The sequence below is a fragment of the Echeneis naucrates genome, chromosome 20 (genome assembly GCF_900963305.1).
Source record: "Echeneis naucrates chromosome 20, fEcheNa1.1, whole genome shotgun sequence".
Classification (NCBI taxonomy): domain Eukaryota; kingdom Metazoa; phylum Chordata; class Actinopteri; order Carangiformes; family Echeneidae; genus Echeneis; species Echeneis naucrates.
This window is the reverse complement of record NC_042530.1, coordinates 3077417-3099836: the sequence shown is the minus strand read 5'-3', so window position 1 is coordinate 3099836 and position 22420 is coordinate 3077417. Positions and strand designations below refer to the sequence as shown.

At 41.8% G+C, this 22420-nt stretch overlaps 1 protein-coding gene across 1 annotated transcript; it reads right to left on the bottom strand.

The window, feature by feature from the left end:
- Positions 1–758: 758 nt before the first annotated feature.
- On the bottom strand, positions 759–19192 carry tmtopsb (teleost multiple tissue opsin b). The gene is made up of 4 exons (XM_029529335.1): positions 18787–19192; positions 12720–13048; positions 5477–5710; positions 759–1049 (listed from the first exon to the last, which is right to left on the bottom strand). Exons 1-4 carry the CDS (start codon positions 19190–19192, stop codon positions 759–761), a joined length of 1260 nt encoding a protein of 419 aa, XP_029385195.1.
- Between the last annotated feature and the right edge of the window lie 3228 nt (positions 19193–22420).

Here is a 22420-nt window from a genome sequence, read left to right as displayed (position 1 = left end):
TTCTTCTTCAATCATCATGTCCTATTTTACTGTTTTGCAAGCATAGCTCTCTCAGCATGAGTAATTTCCAATTTACGTCAGTACCACTTACTTCCTAGCTTTTTTTTTTTTTTGCAGATCCATTTTTCAAAACAGAGGTCAGCTTTTAATCAGCTTCTTCATGTCTGCTCTAGGTGGGCAGTGCTGTGACCCCGAAGCCCTGACCCTTTTCCAGAAAACAAAGCAGAATTAATCACCCTGCAGTAAATAGAAGAAACAGACTCTTCCTTCCCTGAACCGAGGAAGGAAAGGCTGAGTTGACTTTCTGAATTCGGATGCATCCCAAGTGGCCACTTTTTTTATTTTATTTTTTTTTTCCAAAAAACTTTGGGCAGAGGTCAGTTGAGCTTTAATTCAACATTTGTGCCCTTTGAACACAGTGGAAGTGGTTACAAATCGCATTCGGAAAGCAGGAATCTGTCATGCTAGCACGAAGCATTACACTTTTCTTCGCCGCTCGTCTTCGTATCTTCCTTCTGCTTTGTATACAGTGGTGCTGGTAGTCAGGATGAGTCTGGCATTTTGTGCGTATCCATGTGGCCGACTGCTCAGAACAACGATAACATGCTCTGAAATTTAAAAAAAGTTCCAGCTTGTATTTAAGACTCCCACTGGGCTCACTTTGTGCTCACTCTTTTTTTTTTCTACTATTAAGAGGATTTGCCTCTTTAATTGGAGGCCTTGGTGTCCCAGCTCCTGTTGTCTCGGCTCTTCTGTTCTTATTCCCTGTAGTGAGCCACCAGGATCAGTTTAGGTTTGGCAGTGGGGGACTGGTGGGGAGCAGGGCGGCCTTGATTTGATAGCGACGGAGGTGTGTGATTGGCTCCCTGTGAGGATGCATTGATGGAGTTTGGCGTGGGCAAGGCCGAGGAGGGGGCCAGAACGGATACGGGAAGGTCCTTCTCCTGGCGGACGGTGCGGAGCGTCTTGGTTGGCCGTGAAAATGTCTTTAAGGTAGATCCTCGTTGGGGGGTGGAGCAGCTGACAAATGCCCTGAAACACCTGTAGAACTGCACACAGAATTTATAATTATTAGCACTGTAGTAATACTGACAATACCAAAAACGAACCAGGAGAGTCACAACAAGTGAACAGAGATGATGATCATTAATTGGATTCACTTAAGAGTATCTTCCATTAAGACAGCCAACGAGAGATCTGTGTGGGAGATGTAGCCTCGAGTTCTGAATGATGACTCCAAACATCCGTCAGCTAAGACAGAGGCCCCCCTGAAAAATGTATATTATAATAACAGTAGCTGTAATGTATGAAAATGTTACATATACAGTTCTTGTGATGGTAAAGTTTATTTTGACAAATACAGAAATACACATTTGGACCCAGTTGAGCCGTGCAGGTGTCTCGGTCCTCTGTGGTCAGGAGTTCAGCCGCTCCCCTGGATAAACGTAGTGTACTTAGTATACTCTCCAGTTCCACACGTATACTTAAAGTCTACTACATTTCCCCAGGGCGCCGCAAAGCCAACAGGGCCGCTGCACGAAACATGGCGCCTCCGTACGACTTGTTACATCATCACAGTGAGTCAGAGCCAACCAGCCAATTAGCCGACTAATGAGAGCAGTGTGTGGTGTTTTTTTTTTGACCAAGATATTTCAGCAGCAGACTGACAATTCTTCATATAGGAGCCAATTAATTTTGTTACCCCGTGGAGATTGTGCAGCTTTCAAAAGTAGCTCTCTTCCGGTGTCTTACATCCAAATGTAATGATCTGTGGGAGGGCTGAAAGATGTTAGTTTAAGAGCAAAAGCCCAAAGGAAGCCGAGGGGCTGGGAGGTGTGAAGGAGAAAGATGTCTGACGTTAACAAAAAACAAACAAATGGAGGGATGGAGGAAAAAATGGCGAGCTGGCGTCATGAGGGATTACAGATAAAATCAAGCACAGATTGGATCTTTGAGTTTCAGGAGTGCACAAACCGTCACCTGCGTGTGCCTGTGTGTAATAATATGTGCATACATAATAAATTTTTTAATCTCACACAAACTTTAGGAATTCTTTAGAAAAGGGGAAAAAAAAGCTTTTTGTCTCAGCTGAAGGAGAAAAATTGGTATATTGGAAAAGGGAAGATGTAATAATAGCTGCTGTAACAGATATTCCAAATGCGGCTGTGAATGCACACCGTTGCTTCTGTTTACTGAAGACAAAGTGTTCATGTCACACTGACTGTGTGTTATTATACAGGCTTTGTCTCAGCCACAAAGCCCAAACAATAAAGAACAGGAGGAGCAGAGGTGTCAGGGGAGCAATAACCCTGGTTCAGGTGCAGAAAAATCATTCTTGTCAATACTTCCTCAGAAACAAGGGAGGCTGATTTATTAAAAAAAAGGGAGATAACAGCAGAAACAAGTGGGATGTTTACTCAGCGCATTTAAATTTGAGCTTCATGAAGCCAAGTAAAAGAAGAAGTGCTTGAAATGCTTTGCTCTTTGTTTTTGTTTTTTTTGTCTTTTTTTTCCAAGACGTTTTTGAAAATTCTTCAAATAAACTAAAGGCTGCAGTCAGAGAGGGGCAAATTTCATTTGGAAGATTTTACTGAAGGAAAGTAACTGAAATATCAGGTAGCATGAAATGGAAGTAGTTCTTTAACTCCACTTAAGTATGTGTAGTTATTTAATGTTTCCTGATTTCTGTCACACCCTCATGAACATAGTCACAAAGTAGTTAAATGATCGAACAATTCAATGATGCAATATTTTACTTTTACAAACCATTTGAGGTCTAATGCAGGAAAGTCCAGGGCGTGAATCTGCACAGCGCTTGAAGTCTTCAACTCGCCTCAACACACTGCTTCAGTAGTTATGGGCTGGGAGGAACTGAAGACTGAAAGCGCCACACAGCATGGCCTCCGGGGCGTTTATCTGGCGGCCCTGAAAGTTCATTTAGCCGCTTAATCATCACACACACACATGCAAGCCCCTGAAAAACCTACAAGACGCACTGCTGTCGGAACAAGTCAGCCATCAAAGTGAATTAAATGTCTCACAAGCTCAAAAGTGACAGACATCCAGTCCAAAAAAAAAAAAAAAAAAAAAAAAGACCCAGGAGACAGACGGAGGTGGAAACAGATAAAAAGAGAGTGTGAATATTTGAGAGAAGAAGGAAAGGTCACTGCCACAGAGTGCCGCTCCCTGATAGCAGCATCACATGATAATCAAAATCAAAGCTACTTTAGCTTTTGTAGATTCAAAAAAAAAAAAAAAAACTAATTCCGTCCTCCCATCAGTCCCCTTTCTTTTTCCTGCCCGTCTTTCATCTGTCTGTGCTTTTTTTTTTTTTTTTCTTCAGTCGTTACCACTTTTACTCGATTTCTGCTTTTTCCTTTACACATCCCTCCTCCATCAATCCCCAAATTTGCTTTTCCTGCCATCTGTTCCTGGTTTCTTCGCCCTCTCCTGCTGACATTCTGACATTTTCTTTCTTTTGCTCCTTTCACCTGCCATCATCTTTGTCTGTCCTCTCATAATGACTCCTGTCCTTTTATTCCTTCCCTGCTGCCATGCTTCCATCCTGACTCATTCCATCCTCTCTACTTTGCATTTTGAGCCTTTTGAATCATGGGTGTTTTTTTTTTCATACAGCATTTGGTGCTACACAAGCTGCAGAGGTTGAATGGATCCCATCCAAATCACCACCAGACAGATCGATTCAAATATGACTCTACGGTATGAATAGAGCGTACATCAATACATTTACATGACGTAAGGGGCAAGAAGAGAAAAATGGGTTTTCACAAGATCTCTTACCAAAAGCTTATTTTGAAACAGTCTAGTTCCTGCAGTTTTGGCTGTTTAACCAGATGAAATTAGCTCAGTTTGAAAGTTGTTTGACTCCATAAGAAAGAGTTCTGGGAGGTTTTTGTTTTATGAAAACTACATCTAAAACCAAGTTTGATACCCTTCTGCTGCTTTCCCTTCCCCTTTTTAAAGAGCAGCCATGTGAGCTTTAAGCACAAAACTTTATGCTTTTTCAGATGAAGTCGGCTGACATCCTCTGTGCAACTAAAGGAAAAAGAGGTTTGAAGTATAAAAATAGCGACATTTTGTTTTACATTCAGAGATAAAGAGGTTCCAGCACGACGAATTGACAAAGCAGTAAGCAGAAGGTGTCCTTGTATGTGTTCACGGTTATTATACTAATCCACTAATGACGGCTTAAATGATCGATGTTTTAATACTTCACAAAGAACACTGAAGTTTTTTTCTGCTGGCTGCATGAAGGCCAGCAGGATCAGCTAGATTACATCCTCTAGTTCCTCTTACGTCTTAGTTTTCTTCTTTGTGTGCTGCGTCCTTGAATGAAAGTGATGACCACCTCACGGTGGGCGGGAACTTGCTTGTATCGACACCAAATCACCCCAAATGTGAATGCCATATAGCTTCAAGTACTAGCCAGATGCTCAAACGATGATCTTGTTATTCATAACTGTTTCTATGACAAAGATATTTAGATTATATGACAGAGAACTGCTGCCTCAAACTACAATTAGTTTGGGCTTTCAGAAAATATCTAGAAATATTTGATCTGCTTCATAACACACGACGTGGGCTTTCAACCTGATATACACGAACTGAATGAAGAACTTTTTGAAAGTTTTTTTTTTTTTTTTTTCCCCTTAGTAATAGTTTACTTCCCCGTCTTTCCAAGCATTGTTGCGTTTACATTAAGACATAACGTGGGTGTTTCGGTCAGTTTTGGAGATAGCTGGTTAGCATGCTAGCTTTAGTGGAAGAATAAAGGTCTTACTTTGACGTTTAGAGTCCAAACTGGCATATCGACAGCTGCCGATGCTAACTTCGACTTATGGCTCCTTTAAAATGTTTCCATGTGAAGCATCCATACATCCACACCTGCATGTGTTTTCAACTACACAACATGTTAATTACGCCTAAATTATACAATAAATGCAGCTGCTTGCCAGCCAAGGAAGACATTTCTTGTATAGTGGCAACGGTGTTAATAAACTTTGACGTGCTGTTATTGTTGTCAAGCTCCTGCTGATCCAATGCCAGAATGTATAAAGTTTGGCATCACTGATAGAGTTTGTAAGCCAGTATTTGTGGATCCTTGAGACATCTGTCCCCCACTGAGCAGGTGTTTCAGGCAGCTGCATGAGTGTTAGCTACGATAAGCTATTCACACAATTCTCCAGACCCCAGCAAGTGCACGCTACACAAACTAATTTGGTCTGATCAGTCGTCACAATCAAAACATGACTGTGTGTGAGTGTTTGTGTGTAACCGCCATCTAATTAGATGTAAGAAACATGATATAGTGGATGTATTTATACACAGAGGTCATTTCTCTCATCCTAAATGTGCTAACTTGGGTAAACAAGCAGGAAACTCATTAACACACAGCAGAGAGGCGGCCATATGGTGGCAGAAGAAAAAAGAAGACAGGAAGACAAGAACGTCTCACCTGCTTGTTCATGAATATATAGATAAAGGGGTTGACGACAGTGGAGAACTTGGCCAGCAGCGACGGCGTGATGCTCGCCTCCGGAGTTAATAAGCCACGGGGCCCAAAGGTCGAGAGCAGAGCGGCGACCCCGTACGGCAGCCAGCAGACCAGGTAGCACACCACCATGACGACGACCATCACCAGCACCCGCTGCTCCCTGCGGCGGGTCACCACCGAGCTCACACTGCGGACCTGAGACAATATATCAAAGACAGGAGGAAATAAACTACGTCTGTGCAGGTAATCAGTTTGTTGAAACCTATTTCTTCTCTGTCAATGCGTTCTGGAGCCAGTTCATAAACAATACTCTGCTATGAAAGTGCACACAAAACGATAACACATGCTCTGTGCTCCTAGTCTGCAGAAAAAGAATTCATCAATATGCAAATAATCTGAAAACTTATTTAAACTGATTGGATATTGTAAAATTTGTTTACTGAATATATTTTGGTTTTGGACTGTCAATCAACCAAAACTATTCTGGAGAATTTGAGCTGTTGCCAGCTATTTTTCCTGCCAAAAAATTAGCTTATGTTAGAAGTATTACCAAATTTTTTACTTGAAATTACTTGAGATAAAATACGATGAAACATAAAAATCATTTCATTTTTAAAAATTAAACTATAATAAAAAAAAAAAAAATGAAGAAAACAAAAGTATTACTTTCCATAACAATATGATGATATCACAGATAGTTACTTTTTTTTCTCCCCATCAGCAATGAACCTGCGTCAGTGTTTTGCTTTCGTAGCTGGACAGCCTGTAGTTACCTGAAAAACCGCTAAAAATATACACCATACTGTGCTGAAGACAATGACGAATAGCCTGAGGACAGAGATAATAGGTTCTGGCTCTGAACAATCCAAAAAGCCTGTCAGGGAGCCAGTAAGAAAACTTTTCCAATGACTCTTCTTGTCCAACAGCACCACCCTATATCTACTCCGAGATCCTCTGAGATTATTCCCGGACAGTTTACTATAATTCAACCGGCGCCAAATCAAACCCTTTGACTGTGAATCTGCACTGGTGCTGACTAGGATCACACAAACACAAACCAGTCTCAAAATTGCTCCAATTTGACAAATGGAGTATAACTAGGAGAAAAATTCCTGAGTGCCACATCGTAAGGGAGGATGATGCGTTTCCATCACAACATATAATTCGCCTCTCTGAGTTCGGTTCAGTGTTTCAGAAAACAACTGGCACCAACACATTGAGAACAAAATACGCAACAATAATATACTTTTTCTTAATCTGACGACAGAATTTAGTTGCTTTGTATGACTACACAAAAAATAAGGAGCTCCATCAGAAATCATGAGAAATACCGCCGTACCAATAAAATTCAAGGAGCGGACAGCAGGAACGATAGAACAGCAAGTGTATTCATAAATCTAAATCTAAATTTTCATCATCATGCGCCTCAAAGGCTGAACTGACTTTTAAACTCACACAATCACCAACACTAACACTGCATTCATAGATTTGTAGAAATTCATGCTAACGGGGATGTTATCTTAAAGTAGATGAACTAAAATAAGGGCTGATAGAATCAGACGGGTTACTTATGGGCAATCTCATTTTGCTTAAATTGGACTCTTCTCTTGTGAAAGTCGCTGGCTGTAACATCGCGTGCAATTTTATTTCCATATGATTCACACTGCCTGGAAAATTAGTCAAGACATTGTCATCCAACTATTATAGTGTATACTCTGAAAAATGTTCAGCAGTATTTATGGAGCTAAAACCTCGAGTCGGGCCAATTAACGTTTGCAATGCCCCGACAATCCTGCCAAAGTGCGAGAGGAGCTGCCATCTTCTCCAGAAGGTCTGTGAGCCGCCAGCTTTACAGGAACAAACCGCCGTGTCCGTGTTACTGTGGGCTTACTGCACCATCTCACTCCTAAAGTCAGCGAGATGTGGTCGGTATCTCAGACCTCGACAGCCTGGAGTCATTCTTAGCGCCAGAGAACGAAGGGTGTGGCAAATATTATAACATGTTCCGACACGAGACAGTTTCAGGTCAGGAGCATGGAGCGAACACTTTCACATGATCAAGGACACGCTCCATCATATCTTCTGCCAGACAGCAGTGAGGGCAGCAAGAAGAAAATGCAGAAAATGAAAGCAACAATTAGGCATTTTAGAGCAAAAGCAATTACACCATAGCCTTTTTTGCAAATACTATAAATCATCAGAAGAATTCTAAAGAGTAACAGAAAATATGCTTAAAAATCCTACATGTTTTGAGGATATGAATTTTAAAGTGTGGTGCAGCTCCAGGAATACAGCAGTTTTACGTCTGTCTGGTAAATATCAAGCAGGACACAGCAGGTGATTAACTTAGCTTAGCTCAAAAGATGTTTCTAAACTTGGAGTGATATTATGAACTCATTATGGCGCTTTAGTGGGAGAAGTATGCAAATTCTGTTACCTTGGGCCAAAAGTTCTAAGATAAATTAGCTCAATATTCAATGTCAGATATAAGAGTGACATCAGTCTTTGTCATCTTAAAACAGATGTTTCAATATGAGGCAGACTGTTGTCAACAATTTTTTTTTTATTCTTTCAGGTGCAGTTTGATTGGTTCTTTAAAATGAGAAGTGAAAACATTTGTCAAAGTCCGGTCATCCAAAACAAAATCATATTTTAAAAGCAGCTGGTGCATCACTGATGTGACCTGAATAGGTGCAATAAGTCTACAGCCTGATTGTCCATCATGCTGACGTAAAGGACAGAGGAGACGACTGTCCTAAAGTTTGAAAGTACAACAAACTTTACAGAGGAAAGAGACAGAGTCCCCAGAGACGAACACAAGAAAAAAAACCTGCATGTCTTGCCAATAAAAGTCAAGTCACTTAACACCAGAGAAGAAGGACTACAAGATAAAGCTGCTGCTGCTTCTTTTTAGAAAAACACGAGAATGGACAACAAGTCAGGAAGAAACACAACAGCTGGTGCTGAAGTCATCAATTCATAAGGATACATCACGTTTTATGGACTGACTTTTTTTACTATTAATGCAAAACAATGGTTCATTTACCATTTACTTTTTAGATTAAAGTCTATATAGAAGGCTGTCATGGAGCAGAAGAAACAATGCTGCAGCTATTGTGTTAAAAAATGAGATGCAGCTGCAATCGCTCATGCAAGTAAGAGCTATAGTAGGCGTGATATGAAAAGAGAAGCAATTCCCATTGTTCAAACAGAAATATGCAGATGCATGCACAACTGCATCTGAATGTACATTCCTGCTAAAATATTAATGCTAAGAATGGTAATAACAATAAAAAAAGGATGAATGTCAAATAAATTGAATAAAGAGAGAGAAAAACTCAACTCTCAGTTTCTTACTGTGCAGGCAGTATTTAATGACAACCTTCAAAACCCCTGAGATCAGTTTAAAGTGTCATACGTCTGTGTTTGTTTGGCCTGCAAAGAAGAAAAAAGCATGTTGCATGAACAAGGGATTATCCGACCTTTAGGTAAAGTTACACCTATAGACATCTGAGATACAACTCATACAAACCCAAACGCACCAGCCTGCATATTTACGGCAAGCAGAATTTAAGAGTCTCTGCAGGATGCCAATCTCAGTCACCTTGAGCATTTTATCTTGTCTCTTTACATAAAGTTGTGTTTCGTTGTGGTTAATTAACTAACCAAAGATCTTCACACAACATTAGATTACAGAAGAAGCTCATCAAAGCTGCTGCATGAATGTGATTGGAGTGATTATGAGTTCATAAAGTGAAGTTGTTATCTACGATATTCTTGTTCTCAGATTCTGTCAACACGTCTGCTTTAATGAGCTGAATCTCTTATCAGTTTGGTAATTTGGATGATAGTTTAATTAAACTGTATTCTATCAGCTAGGAATTATGTGCATTGCTAAAATTCGTCGCACGCAGTAACAAAAATGAAAACCCTAACCCAACCTGTGGGACAAACACAGCTTTTGTTCGGGGTAGAGGTTTCCAAATAAAAAGAGATAAAAAAATATGCATGCTCACAGTCACACCTCTGGGAATCTTCCCTCATTCATTCATTCATTCACGTACAGGCATGTAAACGCCACAGATGAGAGTGCTAACCACTGTGCCATGTGCATAAATATGAAAACACAATTTATATTTGTAAGTATGAATTACAATGTTCAGTTTCATTACCAAAGAAATTTAGTTTGTTTAGTGCTTCTGAACTTTTTCAAGTTTGATGACAGTATAGAGGCCAAGATTTGATCCCTGAGGTACGCCGTGAGTGACATGAGTAGATAATGAGCTAAAAAAAAAAGTACTGAGCCACATTCTCATTTTCATTTCAGTCCTAAATGGTGTAAAAGTTATGTTGTTATTAATAGCAAACAAATCACTTACTCATTTTTACAGATAGCGATAAAAAAAGGAACACGTCTGAGTTTTCAGATTGCCCACACACAACAAGTCAAGTGTGGATTTGGAAATGGGAAAATAAAAAAAAACAAAAAACCCTAACACATTTGCCACTTTCTTCTGGTGAACCCCTTTTTGCATTATTGAGGAAGTTTCAATCTTTCACTTTCTGTTTATCATGGTTTCATGCAATTATGCTATAATTCCCAAATGCAACAACTGCAACTACACGGAGAAAAAGAAAGAAAAGTTAGATGCGCTTGCAGGCATGGCAGAAACCCACAGAGGCATGGCACATGAACCAGCAAATGGTGTGGCAAATGAAATCCTTGTGCAAACGGCATGAACGCACCAACACCGAGGATCCGCTGAGACAAACAGAGAGCTCGGTTCAAAACCACTTACACATTCAAACATCCCACACAAAGTTAAAGGAAGGCGTATGACGCACAACTGAACAATGAGGCAAGTCTAATTACGAGTCACTCAAGCTGGGAAACAGATAATGTATGATCAGAACGTTTCAGCATCATGGAAAATGCGAGCAGTCACACTTGCATACATGTCGTGTTCAGATACACACAAACACACAAATATACAGGCAGATTTTTGGAAACGCTGTGTCTAAAAAACTGGTAGCCCAACCGAGCTTTACCTGCTTCCATATTCTTATCCACTTAAATGACCGCTTCAATTTCACTTCGTTTATATAATTAACTATGTGCCACTTAACAATCTGTTGAAGAGCTTCTCACATGAATCTAAAAATATCATTGCCAATTTTCAAAACCTGCTGTGTGTAATTTGAGCGTAATGGCAGAATACAAACTCCTCCTCAGGTCATTTTCACACCCACACTGCCTGAAACAATATGAAGGCGTGCTCTCTGTGCCATCGTTGCTTGAGCACACATGGAAAGACATACAGGTAATTACAGAAGGCGTTTTTTTTAGCTGACAGCGGGTGCAAAGGTGTGCAGCTGTGAGGCTCAACGTGGCGCCTCAGTGGAGAGTCACAAAGCCCACCGTCAGGGCCTGTACCACTGGACCTCTGTGCCACTCTCCACTCCTGTTCCTGATGATTATTTTTAGCTGCCTGGATGGACTCTTCTAAACTTTCCCAGCACTCATCGCTCTCCAAAATCCTCAACAATTTTTGTTCACCTAATAGTTTAACTCTTAAACTATCTCCTCCCAGGGGGGCGGTAGATGCTGTGATTAGAGCTGATGTTGAGGACTTTCAAATCCCCCACTCATGAGACTCTACCCTTGTAGACTGATTATAGTATGGACCCGGTCTGATTGAGGTCCCGGTTCATCAGAAACGGATCTGTACACAGTGATCCTCAGCACATCCACATGAGAACAGGGTCGTGGGGTCGTGGTGTTGGTGGAGAGACACGCAGCAGCAAGCCGCTGTGGCTATAGTGAAATGTGACAGTGAAAAGAAGTTTAGTCAGGTGGTTGACAAGCAACAGCTGAAAGAGCTAGTAAAGGTGAAGCATAGAGCTGCAGACACCAATCAGCTAATGCAAGTGCGACCCCAGAGATCTGCCCCACAACAACATGCCCCGGGGTCAATGTCATTAGCTTCGATGGGAACAAGGTGGAGGGGCTGCATTTCAAATCAGGCAGCAGCGTAAAAACAATCCAGCTTCACCGACACTAAAGGCAGAAAGAGATTTTGTCAACGCAAAGTCAACAAGTCCAGATAGTGCGAAAGAAGATTTTACACCGGGAGGTTTTAAATCCAGCTGGTCAATTTCCATTCACTGCATTCTTTGTTGCTCACTAAGCGCTCAATAAGGCGTAGCTGCGCGTTTCAGCTGTTGGTGCCGTGCACAGAAACATAAATGAAATCTAAAGAGCATCTTGATAAATAAAGGCGAGTGAACTAGAGCAGTTTTGACGATTTCAAATAAAGGTCTGACATTTTCTAGCTCGAGCTGCTTAAATGTGCTGCTTTTGTGATGGCATTTTTCGCTATCTCTTAACATTTCATAGACCAAACAATTAGTAAATTAAATGAGAAAATAATTGGCAGATTAACTGAGTATAAAATTTTCATAAGCTGTAACCTCACTGTGACTTTTCTTTCTCTCTCTTTTTTTTCTTCCTTGAATCCTAATACAAAATGACTGAAGGCCCAAGTCCTAATTAACGTATTTTTAGTGGCTTCAGTTTCTGCTTAGCTTTGGCTACTTGTTCTGTTTCTTTTTGTCTCTCACAACAAAAAATAAAACTTTCTGCTACAAAGCAAACAGGCAAGCGTTTCGTTCATGATGAGGGAAAATGAAAAATCACATTTCTAAACACAAAACGCTTCTTGAAATGTGATTTGCATCTCAAAAACTTCACATAGTTGCTGCCGTGAAAGTTTTAAAACAAACTGTGACAGAAGCTTAACTGTACTTTGCCGGTTTAGCAGCAACATCTGGATGCAAATTACTGCCGTCATTCAAAAAGCAGGTCATGTCTCAGCCTCTGCTGAGCTTACTGTCCCTTCATCAACGTGTAAATTATGTCCGTGTGTAGAGGAAATGGTTTCAGACACTTCTGGGAAAAGTCCCATCGCGCCTGTTTGGCCTAAAGATCCTCAGCAATGGGCAAGAGCTTAAAGCAGCAGACGGGAGAACAAACCGGCGTTGGCAGTTTAAATAGACCACGTTGTTGAGACGTCGAACCTGATTGGGGAATTTAGGAGATGTTTGGTGTCATACCTCAGATCTGCTGGATCGTATCCATCTAGACGTTTTTTAGGCTTTGCAAGTCAAAGATGAACTCAATCATGAAACATGAGCAGGATCGCACCTGTCTGATGGCATACAGCAGCTTGCCGTAGGAATAGAGGATGACGCTGAACGGCAGGACCAGGCAGAAGGTGAACAGGCAGACGATGTAGGAGATGTTGTTTGGCGTCTGGGTCTTCCAGTCGACCGAGCAGGTGGTGCCGGGGCCTTCGGGGCCGTACTTGCTCCATCCAAGCAGCGGAGGAACGGTCCAGGCTGCAGAGTAGAGCCAGGAGAAGCAGATCCCTCCCAACGCCGTGCGGAAGTCTCTGCCATCGGCTACAGTGGGCGCCATCATGGTGCAGTAGCGCTCGTAGGAGAGAACGGCGAGGGATATGAGGGAGACGATGCCTGAGGAGGGGGGGGGGACAAAACAGGTAGTCAGTGGGTGTGTGAAGAAATTTTGCTTAGATTTAGCTAGCTAGCTTAGATCGCCACGAAGGAACTGAAGAACTAGCCTCTTTAAGGGAAACGTTAGTCGTTGAAGCTTGACTGCAGTTTGAAAGCCCGATTTCAAGAGATGTGAAACCTTTTCATTTGTTACAATTGCAGGTTTCAGAAAATGTTTTTCATTTATGGATTGATGTGGTTTGATAAATAAATAATCTAAACGTGAATGGGTCATCCAATTTTTGGAAAATTGGAGCATCTGTTTTCTTCCAACATAATGAGGAGGCTGCATTTGAAATAAATGTGCTCGTTTTGATCGAGGACGGATTCTCAGACTGCCGACGGACAACAGTGAAGTTCATCTGATGTTTTCTGTGCTAACAAACTGCAACTGCGTAGATGCCACAGGGGAACAGTCTCATTTCAGAGCAACATGCAGCACTAACCCTTATTCCAGACCTCCTTTTCAACGATTCAGAAACAAACATTTCAAACATTCATCATCAACTCAACCAAGTCTGAAACATCAGAAACATATTTGTAACTTTTCATTTTTGTTTTGCACATTTGAAGATTACTCCTTAAATTTGCCCTAAAAGAACGGTTTTGCTTCAGACGAACATTTGGAGACGGTTAACTTTTCCCAAAATTGTGTTATTGAAAGTGCATTTTGAATTGTAGGACTGCAAATACCTTTATTTTGATCACTGATTATTCCTGACGTTCTATCTGTTTGATTTGTATCCCAGTGCATTTTCATTTTCATTAGTTTTTTTGTTTGTTTGCATCTTTCTTTGTTTTATTTATTTTCCTAATGCCTTTAATGTCTTACGTAAAGTGCTTTCAATGGGTTTGCTGTTTAAAAGGTCCTCCCTTACCCTGCATTAACTGTTTTTACAGTTTTATATGAAGTAAAACAGGAATGCCCTTCTTCTGGTTTATTTTCTGTGCCATGACTGGAGTGAACCGTGAGCTCTGCTAGCTGTGTCACAACATCCATTGCTTTGTTCGCGCTGAGCTAACACACACAGAAACAGAGGCAGGCGTCTTCCACGTGCTAAAACTGGATGGATGAACGTGAGTTGTTGGAATAAACTGTTGCTGAAATCTTAAATCAGAGCTAATCAGCACATATGAGCTAAAGTGCTGGTTTGGGGGCACTTAAGCTCCATTATGGTGAGTCGACCAAGACCGGCAAATTTGATTACACAATCACTGCAACATGATGGATAATGAAAGCTGCTGCGGCACATCTTCCAAATAATGGAAATAAATTGGTGTTTCTGTGCCTGCAGACTGGATATAAATGTGCAAATTGTTTGAAGAGGGCTCCTTGTATCCATCACCGATGCACTTATGACTTCCACAGATGATATGTCAAGGAATGTTGTTTTTTCAAATACACAATACGATACTTAAAGTGATATTAAGAAAAAAAAACAGAAATTTGGTGTGCCCGCTCAATAAGTTTACGTTGATTGCAGGCGCTTCACTCGGCTGTAATCTGGGGGTTCTCTTGTTAAAATTGTCTCTTTATCCCAAAAAAACAATCTCAATGAAACAACAGATGAAGGGAAGAGCCCTCCTTTGTTAAGTAGCCTGTGACAGGAGGTTTAAAGCCAAGTACGTGTAAATTGCTTGGCTAAGAAGCCTCAATAACGTTGATGAAAAGAGTGCACACGCACTTCAAACCTGAAAATTATTTATGGTTCAATCCCAGCAAGATCTTTGTCGTGTCAGATTGTATTGATTTGTAAAGACCGATGGTCTATGAGCTAAAAAGGTTTTTGGCTATCGAGACGCAGCGGAACAAGCTGAATATCCAACATTACATTAGTGCGTCGATGTGTAATTGTCTTTTTACACATCAAGCACCAGCCCTACAGCCTAAACCCGCTGATGGAAACCAAAAAGAAAACCAACAAGCCAAAAGAGGCGAAGGAAGCCCAGAAGAGGGAAGATGTTGGAGTTAACTCTTGAAAAGTTCATCTTTCAAACCGGAGTCATTTGATCCATTATTAACGCAACATATATTGATTAGTCTGGCCTCAATGTTGTGTTTTCTTTCCTGACAGATAAATTATTTAAAAAGCACCAATGTGATCAGACGAGTAAATAGTTTGGGAGCAGAACCAGACGAGCGTCGCCTAGAGTCCTATCTAAAGTGTATTTTAAATTAGCTGTTCATGACCAAAGGCAAACATTATTCACTTCAATAATTGTTATGTCCGGATTGCAAAAACGAAAAAACTAATTGTGGTGAGATTATTAAAAATTTATGTAATCATGGGTAAACAAAACAAAAAAAAAAAAAAAGCACTGGTCCCTCCGCCTTACTACGGTTGATTCTTTCAGTATGAATCTTCTGATACTTCCGCACCAACTATTTCTCCATTCCTGCTTTGTAATGACTGAACAACCTGACTCTGAGCCTGCCGGGGGATTTGGGGAGTAAATCCTTATCCCGGTGTTGGCTTTGATTCAAACATGATTCCCCAGCACGCCTTTTAAAGGGTTTTTCACCTGAGGCCCGATTCGTCTTCGCTTCTCCCCGTGGTGTGGAATGGATTTAAGGGGAAAATGAATAACCCGGCTGTCTCGGGGTCCTGAGTCAGCAAAGAAGCTAATAAACTTTCACCATTTCTCATGTACTTCCTCTTCCTCGTTTTCTTTATCTCGTCTCTCCGTCTTCATCCATCTGTATTACCCTCTCACTCTGTTGCTTTCTATCTCCCCCTCACTCCCTCTTGTTCCTCCTCTTTCTACGCAGTCTTGTTCCAGATCGAACTGATGCCAATTGAAGCTAAAGCACTTGTGCCAGATTAAATCATTTGTTCCTTCAAAAGGTGACAACACAGTACAAGCTCCAACGCAGTTTCAGCGTGTGCAGGTGCATTAATATCGGTAATCCTGTTGCTGGTGGCTCTTGGGAGTAACCTAATTTCTACAAAGTCATATATGCCCTCCTGATCAGTTTAAGGGGATTAGTGAAACCTGACTTCCACAGCTGGATTTCCTCAGAAGAAGGGTTAACTGTTGACCATGTCGAAGCATAGCAAGGTTTCTGATTGACTCATCAAACTAGGAAAACTGTCACTGCCTCAGCAAAGTAATTGGGCAAGAGAAAAAACAATTTCGTCGACGAATATTTCTGATAATTACTGGATTTATTGTGAGTCCACGAAATACCAGAGCAATATCCTGCACCTGTTGACCCCTGCTGTGTGGAGATTGCAGCCTGACAAAAGGGACAACAGGAAGGAAGAGAGAGTATGAAAAGAGGAGGAAAAACTAGATCTTATTGCAGTGAGAGTGACCCGATGAGGCTTGATTACAAGCCTGCATGGTACAATAGCTCTGTCTGGGTAATTGCAGCAGAGGTGGACAGTGTCTCATTAAGAAACAGAGCGGATTCCATCTCGGTTTTCCCTTTCAGCCCCTCCAACCTCAGCCTGTGTCTGTTATCACAATAATGTGTTTTCCTACTCTTTTTGACACACCAATTTTTTTTGGGGGGGGGGTCTTTTTGAGTCCTGTAATTTCAGTTTTTAAATTAGTAAATGCGGACTGAAGTGGTGCAGTTGGGCACCGTTGGAGGATAAGTGTCTTTGGCTTTGCAGAGATGTCAAGATTTGGAATACCGGCCAGTCAGTGAGGAGAGAGAAGCCCGGCTTTACTTTGGGCTCTTTATCAACAGAAACATGCCGGGAAGCCACTTGCATACAAAAAAAAAAGAAAAAAGAATTGCACAAATTGAATACTCTTCGCACAAAGAGACAGCAGCTAAACATGTATTCTGAAGAGGCAACGCAATTCAAGAAACATCTCCTTAAAACACAATCTGCTGTGAACTCAGAGTTCAGTCTCATCCAACAATGCTCTCCTTTCCGAGAAGTAATTCCCTCACAGAGCAGATGATGATGACTATCTTTTCTGTTTGCTCTGAATTATTATTTTTTTTTTAAATAAACTCTTATTTCTGACACACTTTTCCTGCTAATGTCTCCAAGTGCTCCACCAGTCAGAACACAATGTGAAATACTTTGACCATAAAGGTTATTTCTGCTCTCTTTTAAACTCGGCTGTACTGCCCCCCCCCCCCCTTTTTTTTTCACCATCACTATTTGACCAGTTCTCAATAAACTGCCATCAATCTCTCACATAAAACGTTGATGCTGGAGGATTCAGCTCTCTGTTCCAGTTGTCCTTGAGAGCCAGTGATCAGCCCAGTCCAAGTGGATAAAGCCTCCAAGTCAGCTCTATTTCAGCTCTGAGCATTTGATCTTGTGGCGATCAATTCAGATGATGTTGGTTGTTGCTTGTTTTTTCTCCAGCTGCTCCTAAATTCTCATCACAGAGGAAAAAGTGTAAAAAATTAATGGTGCAAGTTCTCAGGTCATGGCAAAGCGGCAAATATAAACTGCAGAAGTCTCTGAAGCTTTGGCTTAATTGGAAAGTTGGCTCTGTTGTGAGCTCTGGAGATATTTTGTCAGAATTATTCAGTTTGATGAGGGATAGAAGAAAAACAGCATCCAAGCACGAGAGATTTAAGAGTAAAGACCTCTAATTCACCAAACACCTGCAGTGCTGAACAACTCCTCACCACGAGTCCAGACTCCCAAAGAGAAAGCAGCTAAAGTAAGAGCAGCAATTAGCAAAATACCGATTTAAGAGCAGCAACACTTTCACCTGCTTTACTTTACTTTAAGTGAAAACAAGCTGAGCACAGGTCCAGACTCCAAAGAGAAAACAGCAACTTTAAGAGCAACAAGAGTGGAACTGAAGGTAGCAGAGCTAGAGAATGACCTGGCCTCACTAATTAGACGCTTACAATTGCTCTCAATCACATAATTCCTGAAGAGCAATGAGACCACAAACACAGCAAGATCACCCCTAATCAACATCTCCCATGACTGAATTAGGATCCCATCAGTTCTGAGCAGGAGGGGCGTTAGAATCCATCAATCCATTGATTGGAGTGATTATCCTGAAACTGAAAGGTCAAAGGTTTGACCCGCACCCTCCTTCACTGACAACACAACACCAGACCCAACCTCCAAGGATCCAGTGCAGAGCGGATTTATTATGTAATGGGATCAGAGATGCTTTCTTCCCTGTCTTATGATATTTTCCTCTTCGTGTTCATCTCTCCTGCTTCCTCTGAAATGCATTGTCACATCTGGGTCTCCATCTGAATTATGACACGTTAGATCCTATTAAGATTTATATCCCCGAGGGAAATTCAGTTTGCAAGTTTAGCAAAGCTGAACATAATCGGCAGCGAGCAGCAATTTCCACCATCACAACCTAATGGGATTTTAATTGAAATTAACCGCAGAATTAAACGAGTGTACAGGATTTTAATCATCTTATGGTTTGAGTGAATTTAGCTGCAGGAGAGGGATGAGCACGTTCTTATGGCAAGAAGGGAAAAAAAGTGCAGATGTTTAACTGAAACATATTGGTCCATTTCCCCCGTTTAGATTATAAGATGAAAAGTCACTACCTACCTGGCGTTAGAAAATTAGAGGTGACGAAAAATCTATATTCCATTTCTTTTTCTCCCCTAAGAGGTGAAAAGGTCGCTGGCACGTGTCAAGATTTCATTCCAGATGAAACCATCTGGGAAGGATTTGCTGTTCTTGGCTTCATGCAGATCGTGAAAACAGACAAACACGACACAGAAAGCGCCTGCTTACCCAAACACGCGTTGACAAAGCCGTACCAGACGCAGCCGGTCCGTCCGATCAGCCACCGCCCCTGCGTGCTGGCGGCGAAGCTGAACGGGGTGCCCAGCGCGCTCACCAGCAGGTCGCTGGCCGAGATGCTGACCAGGAGCAGGTTCATGGGCGTGCGCAGAGCCCGGTACCGGCAGAACAGCGTGAGCACCAGGAAGTTGCTGAGGAGGCCGAGGGTGCCGATGAAGCCGAGGCACACCGCCACCACCAGGTGTCCGGTCGGGCTCAGGGACTGAGCAGGCAAAGCTCCGGACAGCTCTCCGTACGCGTCCGTTACCGTCGGCTCCGTGGCGCCGCCGCCGCCGCCGCCGCCGGCTCCGCCCCGGGGACAGTGCGCGCAGCCGAGGCTGGAGTTGGAAACGATCATACCGGGCTGAGCCGCGAAGTTTGGACCAGCCAGAAGTTTGCACCCATCCGGTCTGTGTGGTTTTTATTTGTATTTTTATTTTTATTTTTTTTTTTTTTTTTCTTTCAGTCGCTTAACCCATCTGGAGAGGCGAGGGCGCACTGGTGGAGCCCTGAGCTGCACCGTGCGTGCATGTGGCAGCTTTTATTGAAGGGGGGCGGGTTGTCAACGATAACATATCCAACGCTGAGAAGCAGTTGGCAAGTGGATGAGGATCCAAAGAGCAGATGCAGATGTCAATCTGGGTCCGCCCCTCTGCGCCGTGCGCTCCAGGTCCGGAGAAGTGCGCGCTTTTTCTTTCTTTTTCTTTTTTTTTTTTTTTTGGCACCACAGGTTCACCGCTAAATGTGGCTGAGCTTTTATCACCAACGACACCTTCCAACTCACTGGTGGGGCAGAAGCCTTCAACAAGAGCTCTCATGGTCTCAAATCACCACCGCTGTCGGTGGAAGCGTTGCGCAATATTTTGGTTTCTTTCACTCTCTGTTCTGTAAAACAAGCAGCGAATAAAGTCAAGCACAACAGAAGCTGTTGTGAACAGCAGCCTCTCTCACTTCAGCCTGTGAAATCCCTCATAATCGATCCAACTACTTCTCTGCTGCAGTTTAATTAAGAGAAATATCCGATTGTTGAGAGCCAGGAGTGGAGGAGAGAATCCATAAGCTGCCTGACGACAGATCAGTATTTCACCGCATATCTCCTGAGCTCAAAAATACTGTGTTGACTTATCTTTATCTCTAATTGACAGATAGGAAGATAGTTAATACGTCGGTTTGGAGGTGATTTAGCAGCTGATCGTGTCACAGCTGGATGTCAGAGGTGTGGAAGTGTAATTAACTGTCTAAAGCCTGAGGATCGATGCTGGCCTGTTCTTTCTCCCTGTGTGAGTCCTTTTGCTGCTTTCCCTTCTCCGGACTTTTTGCACGTTTCCTCTCTCTCTTTGACAGGAACACAGATAAAGACACATTGGGACATTTCAAAGGAGGCCCTGAGTTTCTTTGCAGGAATAAAGAGTAGTGACTCCCAGTCGATATTTCCTCTTGTATGTCAAGGTCAGTCCTGATGTCCCAAATAATAAAATACATCTCCTGCTTATATTATCTGCAGTATACATGAGTGATTTGTTTGTTTTGAAGGGGACAATAAAATGATGTGCAGAGTTCTGCCTCTCAACGTTTAAGATGTTGCAATAAATGTTTGAAAATGTGAATTTCCTCCTGAAGGGCGCGGCCTGTCAGCAGGTCTAAGCGGAACAGAAGGTTCTGGTTTGCCAAAGCGACCAGACTTTTCCTTTTATAGCTCAGTCATCTCTTAAAGATGACAAATGTATATCTGCAGTACATGTTCCGCTGCTAGGGGACATTCACAAGCAGATACGCATACACTGAAAATAAACACAATTTGTGTTTTTAAACAAAACTGTAACCAATAATTGCTTTCATTATCTCGCAGTACATGTTGTAATACGATCATGTCCTGGATTTCCTTCTCCTCTCCGCCTCACTTTGGCAAAGACGCGCAGCTCATACTTCCATCAGATATAAACCACAAAGTGTGAAATCGTTACTCACACATCAAGGAATCATTAATCATGAAAAGCATCCATGGTATGTTTTTTTTTTAAACTTTAAAACAAAGAAGCGCCTCATCAGTGAAATGAGTGCAGTCAGACATCAGCGGCCTTTCATGCTGATTCTCCAGGTATGCACACGTATTGCTCACCGACTCTCTGATGTCTCTTTTTGTATTCCTTTGATTTCAAATGTAACCTTGCCATCAGATACACTCATGCACCTCCAGTGAGAAATGAATTATTACTTAACCCAAATGAGTTAATGAAATTTGCCTCATCAAAAATGCAGCAGTGTTCGCAAAAGCGCAACCATAAGAGCCATTTTCCAGCACTTGTGTCTCTGTTAATTTCCCTATCATTAAGATTATGCATTTTTTGTGCATCCAGCTGTGCCATCAGACTTTCTTTTAAAACTTCATACCGTTAAACTGTGGTTTTCCCGCTGCGTGCCATCATGTGGAGTCAGTGTTAGATGACAAAAAATAAATAGAACAGGACAACAGCCTGAGCTTGATGTGAACATTTCACACTTTGGAGCATTAATGACCCGTCAAAGAGAATATAACGTCCCATATGCTGCATAAGTTCTGGTACTGCTAATACCGGAGTTAGCGCCAACAGCTGTTCATGCTAATCCAGCAGCTTTGGCAAGAGCTTGACATTCACCAAAAGGTTATGATAAGGGAGACGATGTGTGGTGCCACTTCTCCGAGACACGCTGAACTCTGCAGAGACTCGGTATCGCAAATCGAGGATACAGAAATCCTCCAGAAGCAAACAAGAAGTCAATGAATGAGTTACTCTTTTTAAGCCGGTCAGTAAACAGCCAAGGCTCTACCAAAAACAATGTCTGGAGAACTTTAATGGTTAGAGGCATAAACAATATCAAAATAAATATCTTTGATAGTGTCATTAAAATGATTACTGATAGGCTGTTGGTTAAAACATCATGAGATATGAGACCTTTAAAGCTTCACAGTGATAAAAATTATTTCCTGAAGTGAAACTCCTTATTTTTTTTCTTAATAAAATGTTTTTATGTGTGTTTGTGCTTGTGTACCTGTCAGCACGGGGGGGTTAGTTGACTTTGGAACAAAACCATGAAAGCTCCAACTTACAAGTCACATTCAAGTGAACCACAGTGAGACAACCAGAACAATTTCACCTCACAACCTAACTTTTTGTGTAAACAAAGCTGAACCCCAGCAACTCACACAGAGGGATTCCCACTCTCTCCTCCTTTTGAATCTGAACCGCAGAACTAATACAGCAGCGGTGAACCTGCGCTTTAATCAAAGCGAAGCAGCCACCAATCCATCCGTCAGACGGACGGAGCTTTATTTGAACCAACAGAGGAGCATCACAGTGTCTCATATTGAAAACAACTTGTTGACCCGTCATGAATTGTTGAAGGTGTGCTAAAGGAGAGAATATAGCTGCAGGCACCAACTGAGTGATTTACTGTCTGATCAACTGACTGACGTGCTGACTGGCTGATTTGTTGAATCATTAAATAACTAACTGACTAAACGAAAAAATGGCTGAAAGCATTATTCATGTTTTTAATGTTAATTAATATGGTTTATGATATGGAACAGTGTATAACAATGAAAAAG